Genomic DNA, 23,135 nt, shown 5'->3' on the forward strand with positions numbered 1-23,135 from the left:
TTAACAATAATTTCCAAATTTCCAAAAATTTCAATAATTTCTAATACTTCCAAGGTAATCCTTAATTTCATGATAATCATTAATTTCTACAATTTCCCAACAATTCAATCATACCCAATTCTCATTTCCATTTTTTTTTTCTTCTAATTTTCTAGAACTTTAGAAAAAATTTAGGACTTTTTGAATTCAATTACAATATTTTGAAAATTATGCACCTTAGGTCATTTAGGGAAAAGAAATTTGAGAAGTTGATAAAAGATGAGCAAGCCCTAATTTTATATACAATATGAATCATAAAACCCCTCAATTTCTCCAAATTGTCATGACTACCAAAATACCACGTGATCATGGTAAAACAAATATACAAAGATAAATAGAATCCCCACCTCAAATTGTAGAGGGAGATGGAAAAGCTTGCATTTTTGGAGTTGTTCGAACGACGATTAACTCCAATGAAATCGACGCACTCTTCACTTTCAATCAAAGGAGAAAGGGAAGATTCTAACTCTAAGTGGGGTGGGTTGAATGATTTATAGAGTTTGGTCTAAGTTTTCGATAGAGAGAAGAGAGAAACTTTGAATAAAGAGAGAGAAAGAGAAAAGCGAGAAGTGAGAAGAAAATAGAGGAAAACGACATAAATATGTTTTTAGTCAATGCGATCGATCGCCCCAAATGAGATCGATCACCTAGCAATTGGAGTATTCTGATAAAAACTCGTCCAAAATAAATAGGCAGAGCGATCAATCACACTACTAAGAGTGATCAATTGCCCAAGTGGGATCAATCAGCTTTCAATTGGAGCATTGTACTCAAAATTGACCCAAAATAAATATGAAGAGCGATTGACCGCTCCCAAATGCTATTGATCACCAAACTAGAATTTTGTTCAAAAGGGGTGGAACACACCTTCAACAAGCTAAAATTCAAAATAAAAAGATAGAAACAGAAATAAGGCAATTCCTAAAATGAATAGGTGATAGACAAGTCAAATGATTCAATACAAGTAACTGAAGGAGCCAAAATGAATTGGTCTAGTCTCGATGCAAGCTATTACACTGTTGAACCCACTAAATCAAACTGCCAAAATATCCAATTGACCCATCAATTTTAGTCTTGTGTGGCTGGGCATTGTGTGGCCAGGCAGTGGTTGCAATTATTTCCCAACCCATCAACTACCTAAGGCATGCACATCCCTAGATGGATATGAAATTTTTTCTTCCAAAAAATAGTAAAATTTCACTAGCCAAGCTAACAATTAACATAGTGAAATTTTATAATTCGAGTGAGACTGCTAAATATTGAAATATTTTCAAAAAAATATAAATATAAATCTTGTTGTCAAACAAATATATTGTAAATCTTAAACATTTCAAGAGGTTAGTTCAGTTGGCCACCCTACTAAATTTCTATCCTAAAAGTTAGGGAGTCAATCCTTAATGCAAATGTTGATAATTTCTCATATAGAGGATTTAATGGTCTATTTGTTTAAGTCTTTGGCTTACTTTCCTATGACTGTGACAAACCTCACTCTTCTATTTGAAGTGGCTGACCCGTTTGTAGCTGAACTTGCCTCTTAGAAGGAGTCTATATCCTAGTTCAGCTAGACTCTCTCGTTCTTCCAGTTTCCTTCGATTCTGTAGATTAGTTATATGGACTCGTCAGTCTTATTGGTAGCCCGTAATCCCTTTTCCAGTCTTAGGGAGGGATTCAGATAGAATCGATTCAATAATAGAGGACTTTTTTGTGTAATTTGTTTCCTCCCTATTACGGCGCTACTTTTTTATGTTGATTGTTGGGCTAGTGAGATGGTGATTTTTGTTGGAACAATTTTTTGTGTAAAATAAATAACTTGAAACAAGTCAAACAAATAAAAATAAATTACTTACGGAATTTATTTTACCGAAATGAATAAGTAATAAAAACGATCAAGTCGAGTATGTGACATTCTATCCTTAAAACAGATTTGCCATGTTTCGGTGCTTACGGATAAAAGACATTTATCTCCCAAGATACAATGATCTTCACAGATTGTAGTAGCACTCTAAACAATCTGTATGGCGAACTAGAATCTTTGTTCTATACTCTCTGAATTTTCTCTAAATAACTAAGATGAAGAATAATGCAAACAGAGCAAGAAATGGAAAGCAACAAGTAAATTCAGAATGAACAAACTACTGGAAATGACCTGATATTTATAGGTATGCAAGAAATTCAAATTTGTTTGAAACATATTTGAATTTGTTTGTGAAGAAACCGGACCCGTATAGTGCAAACTATTTGAATTTGTCGTTGCACTGTTTGAACCTGGATCGGAAGGGCACTGTTTTGGACAAAAAATTGAATTCAAATTTGAATTAAATTTGTTCAGAAAAATTAAATTTTCCCGCATGAATTCAAATAAATTAATATTAGAACTGACTCGACCCACAACTTACACCCACACCCGACATGGCTCGACCAACAGTGCGCGCGTGTGGTGGTTTGGGTTAAGGCTCACTTTGTCCATAACTCTTTCCTTTTACAAACTTGGAGTGCCCCTTGGGGCGCATCCCAAGTGTTACCACATAGAGCTTATATACATACACAAGCTCTTTTAAAGTTTCAATGTGGGATAACCCATTTCAAGAGAACCCACATTTTACTCTTTAATAGTCCATCTTACGAATCCGAAAACGACGTCAACTTCTCATTCACTTATAAATGGTTTTGACGTACTATCTTCATCGTGTGACTTGCCATGCGGTAAGGAATATGTCACATCTTTGGACCCATCCCAAAAGACGTGTGGGCTCCACTCAAGTTTAAGCTCAAAATTAGCTCAAAATAAGCTACAAAAACCATAATTCCAACAGTTTTTTCCCTATGGGGTTGGTTGTTGGGCTTATAGATAAGTTGGATTATAATTGGCTGGATTTAATTTCGTATATTGTAAATATTCCTACACAAAAATAAAAATTTAAAATCTTAAACATTTGTCTTTGTCTTTATATTTGTAATATGTATGAGAAATCTATTAAAATAAAAAGTGCATGGGCCCATACTATCCTTTTACATTTTTTATTTTTTATTTTTCTCTTCAATTATCTCTGCGACTTTAGTTGGTTACTCTAATTATATTGATTAAACTTTAACAAAGCCAAACATTTTATAGAAAAATGAACCAAAGACAGTCCATTTGTCCTAATTTGCTATGTCAAACTCTGACACTCTTAACAGAAATCTTCTTAAATGGCTGCAAAGACCACGTTTATTTGAGGAACTCTATAAATAAAGTAGAATATGGAAGTAGAAATTATGATAACTTACGGCATTGGTATATACATGTATTACTTAATGGAAAGCTATATTTTATTATTGCATTAGCTGTAAGTGGAGACCTAATGATGCTCATTTTTTGTTAAAAGATCAACATGGGTGGAAATATTAGGAATATACTAACCTTCGCCTCATTTTTTTTTTCCTTTTTTTTAAAAAAAAAAAGATTGTGGCTTGTGGTTACAAATAAATAATTTCCTTAAGAAAAATGCTACACTTAAAAACAATTATGCTTGTTTTATAATTCTGTTTGACAACAGCTAAAAAATCACTTTTTTTTTTTTGAATTCTTTTGTCTTTAATAAAAAATAATTTAATTTGTATCAAAAGGTAACATTTCAGATCCATTTGGTCTAAAAAGATCTAAAAGTTAAAAAAAAAAAAAAAATCTAAAAAAAGTAAACAAAAGCAAAAATAAATAAATAACTTTTTTAGCATTTATTTTTTTGGTTTTAAGTTTATTTTTTTCACTTTTTATTTTATTTTATAATATATATACTTTTAATGTCCATCTAATCTAGTGAGATCTAAAAGTGATGAGTTTTAAAATTTATTTTGTTAAAGTTCACAAAAAAATTCCAGGAAAAAAAAGAAAAGAAAAGAAAAGTAAAGAAAAGAGAAACTAGTAAAAAAGCAATTGCCAAGATTACTAATAACAGTACATGTTGGTAAGTTGGTGATAAACAAAGTCAATGTAGGCCATGCAACATCATATCATTATGTTGTAGCTCTAATTTGAGTCTTAAGAAAGATAACAAACTTTTGCATAAGTGGCAAATTGATTGTCAAGAATGATAATCTGTTGCCAAATTATTGTTCATATGTTCTCAATGAACTCCCAATCTCATGATGCGATAAAAATTTTGAGACATAATCATATAACTGTGAATGTATTAAGATAGAAAAATATAAATTTTGGAACAGAATAGTTTTTGTTTCACTCTGTCTTAGTTTCTAATGTGTTATGCATGATAGTTCTCCATTTTCTTTTTCTAATTTTTCGATTGCTGCAAGTTTTGATTGGATTGAAATACTTAGCCAAATGCTTAGTTTAATCAAAACCAAACATTTTACATAGAAATGAAATAACACCAATCAATGCTTCTTTATTAGGTGTGATATGCTGATTCGAGTATAATTATTGAATAATGCACTTTTCTTTCTTTTATTTCTTTAAGGACTAGTTTAGAGGTCCATTTTTAAATTTTTAAGGACTAAATTCAGAGGTCCATTTTTAAATTTTTTGGTCCAAACTTAAATCTTTTAGGAATATAAAGAAAATAACAATGTGAAAGACCATATTACCTCTATTTGCTCAATTGTCATCTATCTATTCACATGTCACCTACATATCCACATTACTCATCTATTCACCTATATGTCTACATGTCACTCATTTGTCTACGTAATTTACCCTCTTTTTTTTTGGTTCAAATCACCACAACTACTACTAGCGACTTTTCAACAGTCTGGCGACGATCCAGCAGTGGTGGTGTGTGAAAGTGTAACAACGCAATGGTAAAAACAAAAAGAAAATTTCTTCAAAACAATCATTTATCTTTCTCAATAATTTTTTTTATTATTATCATATCTTCACCAACAAAATAAATCAATTCTTAGACTTAATGCCATAGACACTCATGGAAATAAACTTTTCACCAATTTTCTCTATTCTTTCCTAATTGCTTAAATAAAATAATAGTAATAATTAATTATGCCACTTTATTAAGAAACTCTTAACAAAAACTCACTAATTTAAAAAATTACATGGTTGGTAAAGGGCATGTGCAGGTAATTGTGCAATAGGCAAATCCTTACCTATTATGATAATTGAAAAAGTTCTACTAAGTGGAATCCAAAAGCATTTTTGTTGTCTTCCTAAAGTGGCAAATATGATTGGAACGAACATGGGAAATGTAAATGAATTAGTTTAAATAATCTCAAATCTAATTATTGGTGTGCCATTTATGATAAATTAGTGGCAACCACCAAATAATGTGCTTTGGAGAAATGATAATCACATCGCATAGTATTGAAAATGTACAAAAAAAAATATAATGTGTAGTTGATATTTATCTCGAGTGTTATGTGAATCATGTTTCAAATAAATTTAAACCAAACAATTTATTTTTTACACATTTTTTATATTTTAATTTTGTACATATAACAATGTTGTTATATTGTATCAAAAGATCAACATTGGTTGGTTAGTTTTAAAAACTTGCTCAATCTTGGATACCTAAATTGAATTATAAGAACTTTGAAGTATACCCAAAGTTACCTTTGCTTTTTCATTCTTTTCATTTTTGTTCTTATTGTTTTTCCCTTCTTTCATGTGGCTTTTGAATAGAAATAATTTTCAAATTGAGGATATTTTTATTACTTAAAAGGCATGATAAAGTTGTGAGGGAATACAGGATATTTAATGATAGAAGCATAGATAGTACTTAACTAAAGGCTGCATGTTTTGGGAGGGTGATGTTAAACAAAGTCAAGGTAGGCCATGCTACAAAATTTTATTTGTTTTTTTTCTTTTCTTTTCTTTTCTTTTCTTTTCTTTTGAGCTAAGGACATGAATCTACATCATTGGATTGTATAGGAGGCTTGACAAAGAAAACATAAAAATAAATAAAAAAAAGAATAAACTTTGCATGAGTTGAAAAGTGATTGTCAAGAAGAGTTGATGAGAAAAATGTGTTAAAAAGTTTACAATTTGTATTGTTTGGGGCCATGCACATCGATATCATGAAATTTTTGAAAATTTTAAAAATTTCTCCATATCAACAGTGAAATAAGAACGTTATGAATATATAAGATGTAATATACAAAATACAAAGGGAAAGGGCATTAAAAATTCACCAGAGTTTGAATGATCCCCGCTCAATTATAGCCTCCAAATGATCACTAGGCAAACACATTACAGTTTCTACTTTCATTTGATACTGTAGGAGAGGGTTCAAGAAAAGAGTTAGAAAATTCGAAGATCTTCGAAGATCCTTGAAGAACAACTTCGAATTCTCTAGAATATGATGAGAGGCTTAGATTCTTCAATAATCTCAACTTAGAAACACAACAACAAAAGAGATGATGGAGATAAGAGATTGGGTGAAGAAGAAGGCAAAATGGCTAGAGAATAGAATAATGGCAAGGCTCTCCCATGGATCTCCCACTTTCACTCTCAAGGTTGATAATGGAGAAGGGAAATTAGTTCTTTCCCAGGAGTTAAAAATCTCCAAAATCCATCCCTTGTAAAGCTATGGGTGGGTGCTATTTATAGGCACCTCATGATGTAGGATGGAGCCCATGTGCAAGGCACATGGGGGATATTCTCTCTAACCACCTTGTCCGAGGAGGTGACCTCTCCGAGGAGGTGACCTCTCCGAGGAGGTGACTTCTCCGAGGATGAGAAAACCCCGAAGAGGAGATCAATCCCTCGGCGAACCCTTCTTCTTAGCCACACCTAACCAATGATCCCCAATCATCCCAAAGGGTCAGGGGTAGTCCCAGAGGACGTCCTGCCGCAAAATATTGCCGAGTCTCATGGACCCCCCGTGGTCGTGCCACCTCGACCCGGGTATAGGCTAGTTTAACCGAAGAGTGAATTTATCTCCACTCACCGTCCTCGGGATCGGGTCCTTTGTTCGAACTCCATTACGCCCATGGTTCTGGTGCGTAGATCCCGGAAAGCTCCAAGCCCGCAAGTGTTCTGGGACTCATTAACGGAGCGACTTCTAGATTGCGCCTGAATCCGTTCGAAGCCAAGTATTTCGGACTTCTAGGTTCGTGGATCCGAACCCTTTCGAGTCCGAGTGCCTCGGATCTCTAGGCTTGCCTAATACCCTTTCGAGTTCCGGGCCTGAGTAAGTCTCTAGGTTCGTGGATCCGAACCCTTTCGAGGCTTAGAGCGATTCAATCCGTTTGATGGCGATAAATCTGGGCCCACCGATTCTTGGACTTGCGATAAATTCGGGCCCACTAATCTTGGGCTATTGGGCCTAAATAATTTTGTGGGCTCAAATTAGCCCCTCTTACAGATACAAAGCATAACATCTTATTAGCAAACAAGAAAAAAAAAATTGTTTAAACCTTGTACTCTAATATCATAATAATATAATTGTATAAAAAAACACATGAGAGAGGAGAAACTGTCTGTATTATTAATCATAATGAAATATAAGTACAAGGGTCCTATACAGTGGAAAAGGAATCCTAAATATTAAAAATTAGTAATCCTAAACTAATCTAGATAGAATACAATCTAAGGAGTTGTTTAGATTAATTTAAATAAATATACTTCTTATCTTTTTATAAAAAATATGTAAAAAAATAAAAAAATAATGTGTTAAAAAAAAAATAAAAACATAGATTATATTAAAGATGTCAAATCACCCCCTCAATACAACACGTATACATTCACAATGTCGCACAAGTCTCAATGCCACCAACCACAACTTCATCAGAGGTCCCACGCGCCTCCAATAGAGGGTTCAACGAGCTTCCACATACAAACGCGCCTCCAGTTCTGCTGTTTGTTGGCATCAGCCTGTCGCCCCTTGTTGCCGAATGCCGAAAAATGCTTGGAGCATTAATTAGTGTTCTTACTAATTAAGTGGTAGTGAGTCTTATTATTAATGATGTGATGTTTTAATCTTGGAGTTGTATTTTATTTTATTTTTTTTTACTTTGTTAATGCATTAGTGCTATTAGCGGTGATATTTTTAGTGGGATGAATCATTATTGGCCGAATGCCTGTTGATGTCATCTTTATCGCCTATTGCATCAGCTGACGTCATCCGTGACGTGATCTGCTGACGATAGCCCTAGCCGCTGTACGACATAGCCATTAATTTTAATATATATATATATATATATATTTTTTTTTTCTGGTTTTGTACCTATTTTGGATCTGTTTGGGATGTTTCCCAATGTTTTCTTACATTTCTTAATCCATTGGCGGCATCTGGTTTTGTAGATTTTAGGACTTTTCTACACTGTTTTTCCGATTATGAAACATACGGATATGTTTGATTTGAATTTTAGAAAGAAAGTTTAAAAAATTATTTAGTTTGAAATTTTTTTAAAAAGAATTTCAAAATCACTTTATTTCTCTTACACATTAATCAATTACTTTTTTTTCTTTGCTCTTTCCTTCTTAATTACTTTTTCTCTCACACACATCTACACAATTACAACAAAATATCAAATTATTCCAAACTTCTAAATTCTAAAACTACTTTCAAAATATACAACCAAACAAACCAATTTTTTTTTAAAACAACTCTCCTAATTTTTTTTCAAAAACAAAACAAACAAAGCCCACCGACTTCGTTAAGCCTATTTCGATTTTTCTGGATAGCACCAACTACATTCTTTGGACCTAGGCAATGTCCGATTTTCTCAAAGGACGCGAGTTATGGCGTGTTGTTGTCGGAGATGTTCCTAAACCTACCAAGGAAGAAAATGCAACTCAGCCAAAATTTGTTAAGCGACTTAAGGAATGGGATGATAAGAATTATCATATTATTACTTACGCATGGTTGGAGAAGTGGGTTGATTTTTTAATTTTTTGATTTTTTTAATTATTTTAACTTGGACTAAAAAGTTTAGTTTCACAAGGACTTTTGGCTTTTTTAATTTTTTTTTTGTGAGAGAAAAAATATAATGATTATGAGTTGAATGTGATATTTTGTTTTATTAAACTAAAAAGTCTATTTTATTTTTTGTGACTATTTTAATCAAAAAAAAATCTCTAACCCAACTTGCCAAATCATGCCTTAGTGTCACAATACCTCTATCACATCTATTCATCTCCAGTTTGGTCGCTTTCAGTACATTTGATTATGGGTGTTGATTTTTGACTTCACAATCAAATAAGGAACTTAGTTAGAAAGCATACGACAAAATAAATTAAGTCAACACCTGCGTACGAGAAGACAAGAAATACCATGGTAGCTCGTCCATCGAAGGGCACTCCGACAATCAAGTCAATCACTTATTTCTCAAAGATATCAAAGCAAGTATTTAGTGCACAAGTAAAAGCATACCTTAGACCCACGGAGGTACCTTACTTTTATAACTAGAAGTGCCCTTGTTTCTTAGAAGCTCACTTCATAGGACTCAAACACAACACTTATCTTGGATTCCTAATTATAACGTCTCGAAATAATTAACAATAGTACCATCCCAAAGTAATTACCAATTAACAATACATTTCAGAATAAGATATCTTTATATTCATATGATCCAGTTGTACAATATATAGCACATATAATTATACATTCATAAGTCCTAATCCTGAATCTATAGCATGTATCATAGGCAAAATATATGAAATAAGAGTTAAATACATAAATGAATGCCTTAATGGCTACAACTTTTCAAGTCGATACTTGGTTACAACAAAAGTGAGTTTGAAACTCAATACAAATAAAGTTCTAGGCTCAACAAAATAAATACAACAAAAACAAAACAAGAAGCTCTTGGCTCCAAGTCCTCCCAAGCTACAACCTTGGCAAAGGTATATCATCAGCACCTAAAAATGATTTTCTACGTAGAGGGAGCCAAAACCCAATAAAGATTCTCTAACATAGTGTATGAATCTTAACAGAGTTATAAGGTGAATGCATATGCAATACTCATGTCAAAATATTTTATATCTTTCCAAAAACCATGCAATGTCAAGTTTATATCACAATTTATGAAGTCATTTCTTTTACAATAGAAAACAGAGCAGTGGATACAATACTGGAAATCTCTAGGATGTGTCTGCAAGTAGGCTATAAGCACTACTAATTGTCATTTTTAGTGGTATTAACCAAAAGGCTCAACATCTATTCGCACGGTTTTCTAGATTTTCACCAAGAACACACAAACCAACATAATACCACAACTACACTCTTATCCAGATTCACCAAGGTATACATCCATTTTTTTCAAAGCAATACACATTTTCAATGTGATAAATATGTTACAATGCATAATGCAAATAGATGAGAAAATCTTAGATTTTTATTAAACATCTCCAAATCACAATATCATTTTTAAAAGACGAATAACTAAGTTAAAAATCATAAAAAAGAGTCAAAGTAATCCCTAGCTCAAAGAAGAAGACACAAAAGAGAGATGAGTAGAACTTGATGGTACCGAAAACATGAACTTTTTCAATTAAAACAAAGCCCTCGACGTTCTCTACCCTTTTATCAAAGGGACTAGGGGAAGGAAATGTACGGATCAAGAGTACTTGGGTCAAATGTTCAAGAACTACAGAAAAAGTGTAGATCTAAAGTTTTGAAATGTTTAGAGATATATATATATATATATATATGAAAATGTGACTCAAACAGTGACTTTTCAGAACTGATATATGCATAGACCACTCGAGCGATCAAAACACCACCGCTCGAGCGACCAAACACAAAAAAGAGAGACCAATTGAGCAAACAAAGTACCGCTCGAGCGGTCTTTTGGAACTTTCAGTACTTTTGCAGAGAGTTCCAAAAGACTGCTCAAGGGCCAAAAACACCACTCGAGCGAAGAATGCTATATTCCCAGTAGTTTTGCAGACTTGTAAAAGTACTAGAAGTTCTCAAAGTTCACTCGAGCCCAAGAAAGTTCACTCAGCAACAGTTTTGAAAAACTAACTCCCAGCCTATTTCAAACACAACTAAGACACTCCAATAACCAAACTCAACAAGAAATGAGACGAAAGAAGACATGAACAATCATCAAGACAAGGAATCTCGGATCTAAAACAATAAATGTGTTGGGTCTAACCCAGAATCGTTATAAGTTATATATGGATGAACTCCACAAGAGCCTTATCCCTATCTGAACTAAGCGCCTTATCTCATTTAGGACTTTTGTTCTCTATGCAAACATCTCGAACTTTGGTATTATCGCACCATATCTCGGTAATACCGTAACCATCTCAGCAACCTAGATCATCCACGTGATACCTCGGCTAACACCTCCGCCATACCTTGGCCACGTAACACGACCCTAAAAATTCATCCCTACAACTAACCCCCAACCTATATCGCTTAATCTACCAATATGTCGGCTAAATAAATGCTAGAGGTACACCTCCAACTGAGATCAAGGCTCGTCGACGTCAAGAAACAATGACTCAACTGTCCACTTGTCAAAACCCAAGAATCAAGATGATCCTCCTTGCCCGAGATCAACATCTCACCTAAGATCGTACTACTAGCTGAGATCAATACTCGCTAGTTCAAGAATATCAAGAACTCAAGACGCGTATGAGTTGTCATGTCATAATTGCCTATCCATTTCATCCACGTGTTATCACCATAAAGGCTTGTACTCATTATGCACTAGATGCGTCACTTCATTTTTTAACCACACTACGTAACATCACTTGACGTCAGCTTGGCATGTCACCTCAGGGTTTGACATAATGGCCTTTACCACTCTTTCACTTTCCAACAAAACTATTTCCTTCTCTCTCCGTCTCTTCACTTCTATATTCACCACTCTTTCTCTCTTCTCAAAGCCTCTCTCTCTAAACTTCTATCATCAAACCTTGAAAATTCTCTGCAACAACCATTGTTCATCTTCTCCGGAGACCAAATCATCAGTCTGCTCTTGTCAAATACACCATCTGATTCTGGCGAACACGATTTTGGCGTCCATTTCTCTTATAAGTATCTTATTCCCTCTATTTCAATTTCGGTCTTTCATTGTTCTTGAATATACGCCCCATGAATCTCCGATTTTCCTTTGAAATTCAAACACCGCACACGCTATATCCACACAAACATCCATATCTTGTTGTTATGTGTTTATTCATGTCAATGCCATGCTCTCTTCCCTTGTTCTGATTCGATTTTTGTTCTTCGCGCTTTTGTACCCAGTTCTGTCATCTCTTCATATTTGAATTTATTCATGCCCTAAATGTGCTCATGTTTTTCAGTCTTCAATTTCTGAATCTGGCTGTCTTTTCTTGTTATTCTAGATTACTACCTCTTATTCTTCATAATCCTTAGATTTAGGATTAGGATTTTTTAGAACATTATCCACTAGGGAAAGTAAAACATATTGAACCTCGAAGTCCCCTTCATTTTTCAAAACCTTCATCCCAATACTTATTAGGGTTTCGCCAAGGTCCATAAAACATTTCTCAATAGAAGTACTAGCTTGTCTAATCAATATCAACTTCTCAACAGCATTCATTAGCTATGCCAGTCATCGAATCAACCCATTAATGATTTCTTGTCATTCATGTATGCTTTGTGGGATCAACTATCTCTACTAAATCAGTATGGATTGATATGGATAATATAGAGTTGTTCACCAATTATCGAGAATAACAACACTTGATTCAGTTTCTCATAGCATTCACCAATAATTTTGAGCTTGTTCATACTTCCCTTCTTTACCGCAGTCCACTGCCAAATTTGGAACAAGCTATTACTGAACTTTTATTTGAGAAGTCATGGTTTAATACATTCAAAACTCATTGTCCTGGTTATTTTCTCGAGTTACTTTCCAAACTCTATATGGTCTCTATTCCTCTATCTTGAGTTTGAGGGGGGTAGTGAATGTATATGTGTTATATCTAGATTAGGATTACCATTCTTGTATTCTATCTAGATTAGGATTACAATTCCTTAATATTTAGGACTTCTTTTACAGTATATATAGGAGCCTAATACTTGCATTTCATTATGATTAATAATACAGAGATTCTCTATTTTCTTTCTCTTTTCTCTATCTTCATTCAATTATATTAACAAAGTGGAAGTGAAACAAAGCCCTATTTTTTTTTTTTAGGATAAGAAATATATATATATATATATATATCTAACCTGTCACACCTTATTTTTTAGTTACTTGAAACATTACCAGATTCATAATTAAAAGTCCATTCAACACTGATATAAATGCGGAAGCAATAAAAAAATAGCCAAATACCATTGTTCTCTCTCGTATATACATTAGATGCAAAATGAATTATAATTAAACAAAAATGCTCTCAGGATTACATTATCACATAAAAAGAAAGGGCTTAACCTATTTACAACAATGGTTTCCCGCCAACAGATATAAGGCCCCTTGGCTATCAATTAAAGAAGATCCTTTTATCTTGAACAACTTCTAAACTTGTACTTGAAAAATTATTAGCGACGTGGGATGAACATAAACTCCAGTAGTGATCCCAAATGATTATAAACAATAGCAACATATAGCTGGCTATGATCATGAATGCACCACACCAGACTATATAAGAAATATGACAATTTTATATCTAAAATATGCTTAAATAAGTGCATTTTCTTCAAAATCATCATCTTTAAAACACCTAAGTTGTGACGCCCCAAATGTAAGGACATCATAATAAGATTTAGAAACTTAAAATCAATATTGCCACCAATATTACTAACATCCATTAATTAACAACCCAGAATTTAAAATTCTTACATCACAACTTAGTCTCAGTACATAACCGAAATGACACAAATATAAAAAGAAAACTAGAGAAAAACTAGAATTTTTAGGAAATGGTTCATGGAACTTGGGTACTCTTCAAGCTAACCAAGGCTGAGTGTCACCTTGCAAGGCCTCGGTGTTTCCTTCGGTTTCTTCGGTACCTGGCATAAAATGCCAGGGCAACGGGAATGCCAGTGAGCAACGAGCTCAATAAGATACTACCACCCGAAAATACCCACCCCGATAATAATACTCACAAATTATGAATAATGTGTACTAACAGAATAACATGTAACATTTAGTATGCATAAAGGAATGTTATCAGTTAAAATAATAACAATAGATAAAAATAACATAAAAATAAAACTATAACAAGCGGAAGCAGTATTTCACCATAAAGAATATGCCCACCTTTCTTTTTTAAATTTTCATAGATTTAGTTTATCAAATAAATTTAAGTAACTCCCTGCGGAGAATTATTTCCACTTAACCACTAAGCAATGGCCACGGGCAATTCTGACTGCCCATTGGTCAAATATTCAAATGTTACTTACAGTAACTATCAATGATGCTCACGCACCAGGGTTACATACCCGAGTCGTGACATCACGGTCTGCCCCAAGGGAACGGTCTATGTTGTGACACCCGCACCACCAACCTTATATCGCCTACACCAATATGAGTCGAAATACCTTCTCGTGCCATGTTAGGGTTCTCAACTCACTTACGTTAGATTCTGGACCGGGCTCACCCCATCACTTTTACATTTTAATGTATCATTGGTTAAATTTCGTGTCTCTTTACTCGTTGAGATATTCACAATAATTCAAAATTTAATTATCAATAATGTTATACCAACTCATTAAAATCCGAACATAAAATATTACATATGTCACACAATAATAAACAATTGTACAAAATTTAAATAAACAATTTATTTAAACCATAGTATGAAATAATAATTTAGATATAAAAAAAAGGGAAATAAATCATAATTACATACATGCATGGACTTTTAATCTATAAGATTAGACTAGCACAATATTAAATAAACTACAATACACCCATACATGGATTACTAATTTACAATATTTGATGAATTAGACCAATACAATAACTAATTTTTATCCAAATAAATAATTGAAGTGATGATCTTAAATCTGTCCAGAAATTTTCAGGTTATACCTTAGGTAATAAAAATTATAAATAAATTGTTTATACAGTTCTAAAATTCGTGAAAATGTACAGAATATTCAATAAATATGTTTAGGTCATTTTTCAGAAAGAATTTCCCAAAAATAAGTTATAAATAAACAATTGAAGAGATAATTTTTTATTCCTCCTTAATCTGTCAAAAATTTCAGAATGTATATCTTGCAAATAAAATTATAAATAAATTACTTGTACAACTCTAAAATTCATATAAATCTACAGAATACTCAATAAATATGTTATGGTCATTTTTCAGAAAGCATTTTCCAAAAATAAATTATAAATAATTCTTAAAAATTTCAAGAGTGTTTATGACATAAATTTATCACATTTTCTTAAATTAATTCTGTACTTAAGTTTATAAATCAATTCCATGATCTAAAAATTTATTATGCAACTAGACTTCTCAAATTTCATTTTTTTCTTAGAAATTACTAGATTTGGTTTAATATAAAATTTTTAATGATTTTTCAAACACATAATAAAATTTGTCTATAGCTCCAGATTTGGTTAAAAATCTGTATAAATTCGTACAAAACTCAATAATTGTTGAAAAAGTTTTTGGATGAACTAGACATCATTATCAACAACTTTGTAGAGAAATCATCTTCAAATTTTGAGTATAAAATTGTCTAAAAATTCGTACAACTTTCTGGCAGATTCAAAGGGCCAAATAACATCTTCAATAATCTTTTTAATGGCATAAACTACACATGCAAGTCCAAATTCCACAATATTATCATGATTTTCAGATTACCAATATTTAATATACCATCATAAAATTTTTATACAATTATAAATAAAATCCTATCTACAAGTTTAGATAATTTATCATATGTATATGATCTGAAAATTTCAAATATAAAAAAATTGAGAGGATTGAGAGGGTCTTCTTACTTAGTTGTAGGGTGACGAAATGATTGAGAATTTTGGCTTCCTTAATCTCCTACTCTTCTTCCTCTCCTACTACTAAGTTTGGTTGTTTCAGAGATTTCTCTCTTCTTCTTTTTTTTCACCGAATGCTTGCATGCACGTCTATATACAATGAATGCTTGCATGCATATATATATACAATACTTGTTAAGCACATCTCTCTTTCTCTCTCTCTCTCGCTCTCTTTCTTTCTCTTCATTCTAAGTTCTCTTTTCCTCAATTCCAAGAGCATAATCAGCTCTTTTTCCCTAACAAGCATGCAAACCAACATGTGGAAAGCCTCCACCGAATATCTGCAAAGGTTTGATTCCCCTCTTTTTTTTTTCTTTTTTTTTTGTATTTGTGTGGGTTTCTGAAAATTGATACACTAAGATTTTTAACTAAGGTATTTAGTAAGAATAATTATCATATTGAATCCTAATTAAAATAATTTATAAACAACAAATATTGAATACCCACAAAATTATTATTCTTAATCATGTCTTTGTTAGTGATTGAATTGGGTCAATTTAAAACTAACTTTTACACTAATATACATTTCAGATAGACTGTAGATAAAATTAATTAATTTATTTTTTTATTTATTTTCTTTTAAGAATAATTAAATGTGGGTTTTCACAATCTACCTTCCTAAAAAAAAAAATCGTCCTCGAAATTAATCCGTACCTTTAGACTAAAAAAGCTGAGGGTAATTGGCACATATCATATCTTCTCGTTCCCACGTTGACTCTTCCGTCCCACGATGTCTCCAAAGAACTCGAACCAATGGTATGGTTTTACCTCGTAATTTCTTCTTGCGACGATCTAAAATCTTGACAGGCTTCTCTTCAAATGTCACACTTCATCAAGATTAATTTCCTCCCAATTGATGATGTGAGAAGGGTGTGGCTCGTATTTTCGTAGCATAGAGATGTGGAAAACATTATGTACTCTAGCCAGTTGAGGTGGTAAAGCCAAACGGTACGCCACTTCTCTTACTTTGCTCAGAATTTCGAAAGGTCCCACATACCGAGGTGCAAGTTTTCCTTTCTTCCCAAATCATGTAGCACCTCGACGAGGTCGAACTTTGAGAAAAACATGATCCCCTACCTCAAATGTTAAGGGTCGTCTCCTTTGATCCGCATAGCTATTTTGTCGACTTTGGGCTGTGGTTAGCCGTTGTTTGATCAGTTTTATCTTCTCAGTGGTCTCCTGAACCAAGTCTGGTTCTAACAAGGTTACTTCCTCTACTTCAGTCCAACAGACTGGTGACCGACAAGGTCGCCATAAAGTGCTTCATACGGTGCCATTCCAATACTAGCTTGGAAACTATTGTTGTAAGCAAACTCAACGAGAGGTAGGTATTTCTCCCAACTTCCCTTAAAATCCATAACGCAAGCTCGAAGCATATCCTCCAAGGTTTGTATCGTCCTTTCAGACTGCCCATTGGTTTGTGGGTGAAATGTTGTGCTCAAGCATAGGTTTGTTCCCATTGCCTTCTGCAAGCTCTGCCAAAATTGAGAAGTGAATCGAGGATCACGATCAGACACGATGCTAACCGGCACTCCGTGTAATCTGATCACTTCTTTGATGAACAATCTACTGAGTGAATCCAACGTATCTGATGACCCGACAGGTAAGAATCGGGTTATCTTAGTTAATCGATCTACCACCACCCACACGCCGTCATGTCCCTGTGGTAACCGAGGCAAACCCGTCACAAAATCCATGGTTATGTGTTCCCATTTCCACTCTGGAATTGGTAAGGGTTGAAGTGCTCCTGCCGGTCTTTGATGTTCAGCCTTTACTTGTTGACATGTCAGGCACTGAGACACAAACTTTGTTACATTCCTTTTCATTCTGCCCCACCAATATTGGCGTTTTAAGTATTGGTACATCTTAGTACCTCCTGAATGTACTGCGAATACTGAATGGTGGAATTCCTTGAGTACCTTTTCCCTTAGTGAGTTGTCGCTTGGCACGGACATTCGACCTTGATATTTCAAACTCCCATCGGTGTGAATTTCCCAACCATGCATGGCTTCACTAGATTCCATTTGTGCCTTGATGAATGCTACCTCCTGATCGTACTTTTGTGATTCCAATATCTCGCTCGAAATTTTAGATGTAGCAATCTGAGCACCAAGGTAAGCCTCTTCATCTTGAACCCCCAATTGTACCCCAAATTCATTGAGCGTTCCAACCATATTCCATTCTCTAAGTGCTAAACTAGCAACAATCCCTCTATTCTTGCGACTTAGGGCATCTGCCACCACGTTAGCCTTGCCAGGATGATAGGAAAGGGTAAATTGATAATCCTCGAGAAACTCCATCCAATGTCTCTGACGCATGTTTAAATCCTTTTGGGTGAATAGATACTTCAAGCTTTTGTGATCGGTGAATATCTCAAACTTTTCACCATACAGGTAGTGTCTCCAAATTTTGAGTGCGTGAACTATAGCTGCTAACTCCAAGTCATGGGTGGGATAATTCTTTTCATGGTTCTTTAATTGCCTTGATCCATATGCCACCACCTTGCCATTCTGCATCAATACGCACCCCAGACCTTCTTTGGAAGCATCATAATACACGTTGTACCCAACGTCACGTTCTGGCACTATGAGAATAGGGGAACTCGTCAATCTTTTCTTGAGTTCTTGGAATGAATTTTCACAAGACTCGTTCCATTCAAACTTTACCCCTTTTTGAGTCAAATGTGTCATTGGTTTGGCCAATTTTGAAAAGTCTTGAATGAATCTTCGATAGTAACCGGCCAATCCTAAGAAACTACGAATCTCAAATGTGTTCTTATGTTGCTTCCATTCTGTCACTGCTTCTACTTTAGTTGGGTCTACTGATATTCCCTTTTCAGATACCACGTGACCCAAAAACTTTACTTCCCCTATCCAGAACTCACATTTACTAGCCTTAGCATACAATTGGTTCTCTCTCAAAGTTTGAAGTACTATTCTCAAATGTTGTTCATGATCTCCTTCAGACTTGGAGTACACCAAAATATCATCTATGAAAACTACCACAAATTGATCTAAGTAAGGCATGAATATTTTGTTCATAAAGCTCATGAACACGCCTGGTGCATTGGTTAGGCCGAATGGCATCACTACGAATTCATAGTGGCCGTAACGGGTTCGAAACGCAGTCTTAAGAATATCTTCTTCCCGAACACGCAATTGGTGATACCCAGACTTGAGGTCTATCTTGAGAAATACTTTTCCCCTCTAAGCTGATCGAAAAGGTCATCAATTCTAGGTAGTGGATACCGATTCTTAATGGTGACTCTATTGAGTTATCGGTAATCAATGCACAACCTAAGTGTCCTATCTTTCTTTTTAGCAAATAAGGCTGGTGCTCCCCACGGGAATGTGCTTGGCCTTATAAATTCCTTGTCCAACAATTCTTGCAACTGTGTCTTTAGCTCTCTCAATTTAGCTGGTGCCATATGATGTGGTGCCATTGAGATCGGTGATATACCAGGTTGTAGTTCAATGGTAAAGTCCATTTCCCGCTTTGGGGGTAGTCTTGGTAACTCCTCTGGAAACACATCAGTATACTCGCACACCACACGAGGTAACCCTAGTTCCATGCAATCTTTGTCTTCCAGAACTAAACTAGCTAGCCACCCAGCTAGGTGATCATGCCACTGTGACTTTCCAAATGTTAGTGATAGGGAATCTTGTTTATCCTCCTTAAATTGGAATCGCGTTCCGTCCTGAGAGTATGCAGTCACCGTCTTTTGATAGCAATCAATGGTGGCTCTATAGGCTGATAACCAGTCCATTCCTAGGATAACGTCAAAGTCTAACATTTCCATGACTCGTAGGTCGCAAGTTAAACGTAAGCTAGAGACTCCTAGTTCACATGACTTGCATACGAGATCTACTCGAGTTTGACCTCCTAGCGGTGAAGCTACACTCAAAGGTGTTTCTAATTGTTCAGGCTTTGATCCCAAAGTTGCAACACATGAAGCAGATATGAAAGAGTGTGATGCTCCAGAATCAAACAAGACTTGTACACAAGAGTTCATAAGGATAAGTATACCTCAAATCACTGAAGGATTTCCATTGTCTTCTCATTCTTGGAGTGCAAAGACTCTTCCGGTGGCACCCTGGTTTGGCACCCAAGGTTTCCTTGCATTGGCATCTCCTAGTTGTTGAGTCCTTGATTGCCCCACATTCCGTTTAGCTGGCAGCTGACCTCTGCCAGATTGGGAATTTTGCGCAGCTTGCGTTCCTTGAGTTGGTACGCATTTGTTTTGTTGAGTGGCCTCCCCTTGATTGATATAGTAGCCTGACCTCTGAGGGCAATTGTTCCTAAAATGCCCTTCTTGGCCACATTCATAACACCTTTTAGCCCCTTCCCTATCACACTGTTCAGGATTGTACCATTGCTGTTGTTGTGGCCCCCTGGCATAAGGTACCGAGGCAGCAGGGGTCCTGTTGTTCCTTAAGGGTCCTCTACTTCTTGGCTGGTTGGCTCTAGGCTGCTGACCTTGAGTCCGTGCAGTGTCCATTTTTTCTCTTTCTAAGTTAAGAACCCTATCTACTACCTGTGCATAGGTAGGTAACTGCACTGCAACCAGCTTGTCTCGGATCCTCGAGTCGAGTCCCCACTCAAAGCGCCTTACCTTATCTGTTTCATTTGCTACTATAGCTGTGGCATGGCGAGAAAGGGCCTCAAATCGATTGGCATACTGTGTCACAGTCATGCCTCTTTGTTTCAATTGGAGAAATTCTTGGATCATCTCCTGCCTTACTGAGTTTGGGAAGTACTTTTCTATAAACAATTCCTCGAACTGTCTCCAAGAGAGGTCCGCCACCTGACGACTTTCCTTAATCATTGTCCACCAGAAATCAGCCTCCTCGTCAAAGAGAAATGAAGCAAGGGACACTTGGTCCTGCTCATTCTAAATCTCTAGCGTCTCTAATATTTTCTTCACTTGCCTTATCCATGCCTTAGCCGCGTAGGGATTGGGTTCTCTGAAAAATTTTTAGGTCTTGAGTTTTTGAAATTTCAGTATTAATTCTGCTTTGTTGTTTTCACGCCTGGGTTGGTTTCTTAGTTTATTAGTAATTGCTCGAACGAAATTCATAACGTCACTGTTGTTGTTGTTGTTGTTGTTGTTGTTGTCGTTGTCGTTGTTGTTGTTGTTATTATTGGATCCATTTGCTCTAGTTCTTCCTGCCATCTTCTGTACGAAGGATATTATTGTTACACGATTTATTTATTTATTTATTATTATTATTATTATTTTCTACTTAAAGATAAAATGCCAGTAAAATAGTCCAACACACAAACTTTTAAATACTAGGATTTCATTAATGATAATAAAAGATCAGTACATTCATAAAAGAAAAAGGAAAACAAAACAAAATAAAAAAAATTCATTCTACCCCTGCCTACTTCATATATATATATATATATATATATTTTCAAAAACCCTAAGTTAGAAACTAGGACTATTACAATTAAGTGCTACAAAATTTGTTGTTGTCCTAATTTCTACACTTGTCATTTCCTAACTAAGCAAATGGGCACAACGTTGACGCACTGTTTCCTCAAACTCCCATGCCTCATCGGGTAGCCCATAACACTCCCAGCGGACAAGGACCATCCGTACCCAATTCTGACCCACCATTCGTCTAATCACGCAGGTAAGGATCTCGTGATACGTGGCAGCTCTATAAAAATTCACCAATGGGTCTAGGGTTCGGACAACGTGACCAAAAAAAGGTTAGGTAGTCCGGATATCTTGTAGTAGAAACGCATCACCCTTGTTTGTGACGTACTGTGGAGGTAGGTTCCATACTGGATAAAAATTGTTGTCCACATATTCTCTTATCTGGACTGGCCCGATAAACATATCCTTTCTAGGCGAGCTCCTCCAATAGCACATCCTAGTAGGGGTAACCCTTACAAATACTACCTTCCTATATAGCAGGATGGGTGGCACCATTATATGCCTCAAGGCCGCCTCAGGGTCGTCCTCTATCGAGAATTCAAGATCAAACTCCACCATTTCCTGATCAGAGTCAGACTGAGGATCGGAGTCATCCTTAACTCCTACATCGAACTCTTCTTCCAAGTTTTCTTCTGGCTCTTCTTCTAGGCCCTCCTCTGGATCCTCTTCCCAGTCAATAGACTCATCTAACATATCAAGTTCTTCCTTTAATTCCAAGTTCTCTTCTGGCTCTTCTTCTGGGTCCTCCTCTGAATCCTCCTCTGGATCCTCCTCCCAGTCAATAGGCTCATCTAACATCTCAGGTTCTTCCTCCAACCATCCATTTTGATTTTCGTTTGCCATCTACAAAAATCAAAATTTTACTTAGTAACTAAAAATGCTCACTATGACCACTACTAAGTTATTTAACAAGCAAGCTTAGGGGTTCCCAAGGTCTCAAGGGTTTCTCAACCTAAGCTCTGATACCATGATGTGATGCCCCAAATTTAAGGACATCATAATAAGATTTAGAAACTTAAAATCAATATTGCCATCAATATTGCCACCAATATTACTAACATCCATTAATTAACAACCCAGAATTTAAAGTTCTTACATCACAACTTAGTCTTAGTACATAACCGAAATGACACAAATATAAAAAGAAAACTAGAGAAAAACTAGAATTTTTAGGAAATGGTTCATGGAACTTAGGCACTCTTCAAGCTAACCAAGGCTGAGTGTCGCCTTGCAAGGCCTCGGTGTTTCTTTCGGTTTCTTCGGTATCTGGCATAAAATGCCAGGGCAACGGGAATGCCAATGAGCGACGAGCTCAATAAGATACTACCACCCGAAAATACCCACCCCGATAATAATGCTCACAAATTATGAATAATGTGTACTAACAGAATAACAAGTAACATTTAGTATGCATAAAGGAATGTTATTAGTTGAAATAATAACAATAGATAAAAATAAAATAAAAATAAAACTATAACAAACGGAAGCAGTATTTTACCATAAGGAATATGTCCACCTTTCTTTTTTAAATTTTCATACATTTAGTTTATCAAATAAATTTAAGTAACTCCTCGCGGAACATTATTTCCACTTAACCACTAAGCAATGGCCACGGGCAATTCTGACTGCCCCTTAGTCAAATATTCAAATGTTACTTACAGTAACTACCAATGATGCCCACTCACCAGGGTTACATACCCGAGTCGTGACATCACGGTCTGCCCCAAGGGAACGGTCTATGTTGTGACACCCGCACCGCCAACCTTAT

The 23,135-nt window shown here is 35.2% G+C and overlaps 1 protein-coding gene across 1 annotated transcript; it reads right to left on the minus strand.

Annotated features, from left to right (window-relative positions):
- Positions 1 to 19,195: 19,195 nt before the first annotated feature.
- Positions 19,196 to 19,933, minus strand: LOC145819200 (uncharacterized). The gene has a single exon (XM_082913158.1). It carries the CDS (start codon positions 19,931 to 19,933, stop codon positions 19,196 to 19,198), a length of 738 nt encoding a protein of 245 aa, XP_082769284.1.
- Positions 19,934 to 23,135: the final 3,202 nt, after the last annotated feature.

Source organism: Camellia sinensis, chromosome 2 (assembly GCF_055761805.1).
Source record: "Camellia sinensis isolate YWXY chromosome 2, ASM5576180v1, whole genome shotgun sequence".
NCBI classification, from domain to species: Eukaryota; Viridiplantae; Streptophyta; class Magnoliopsida; order Ericales; family Theaceae; genus Camellia; species Camellia sinensis.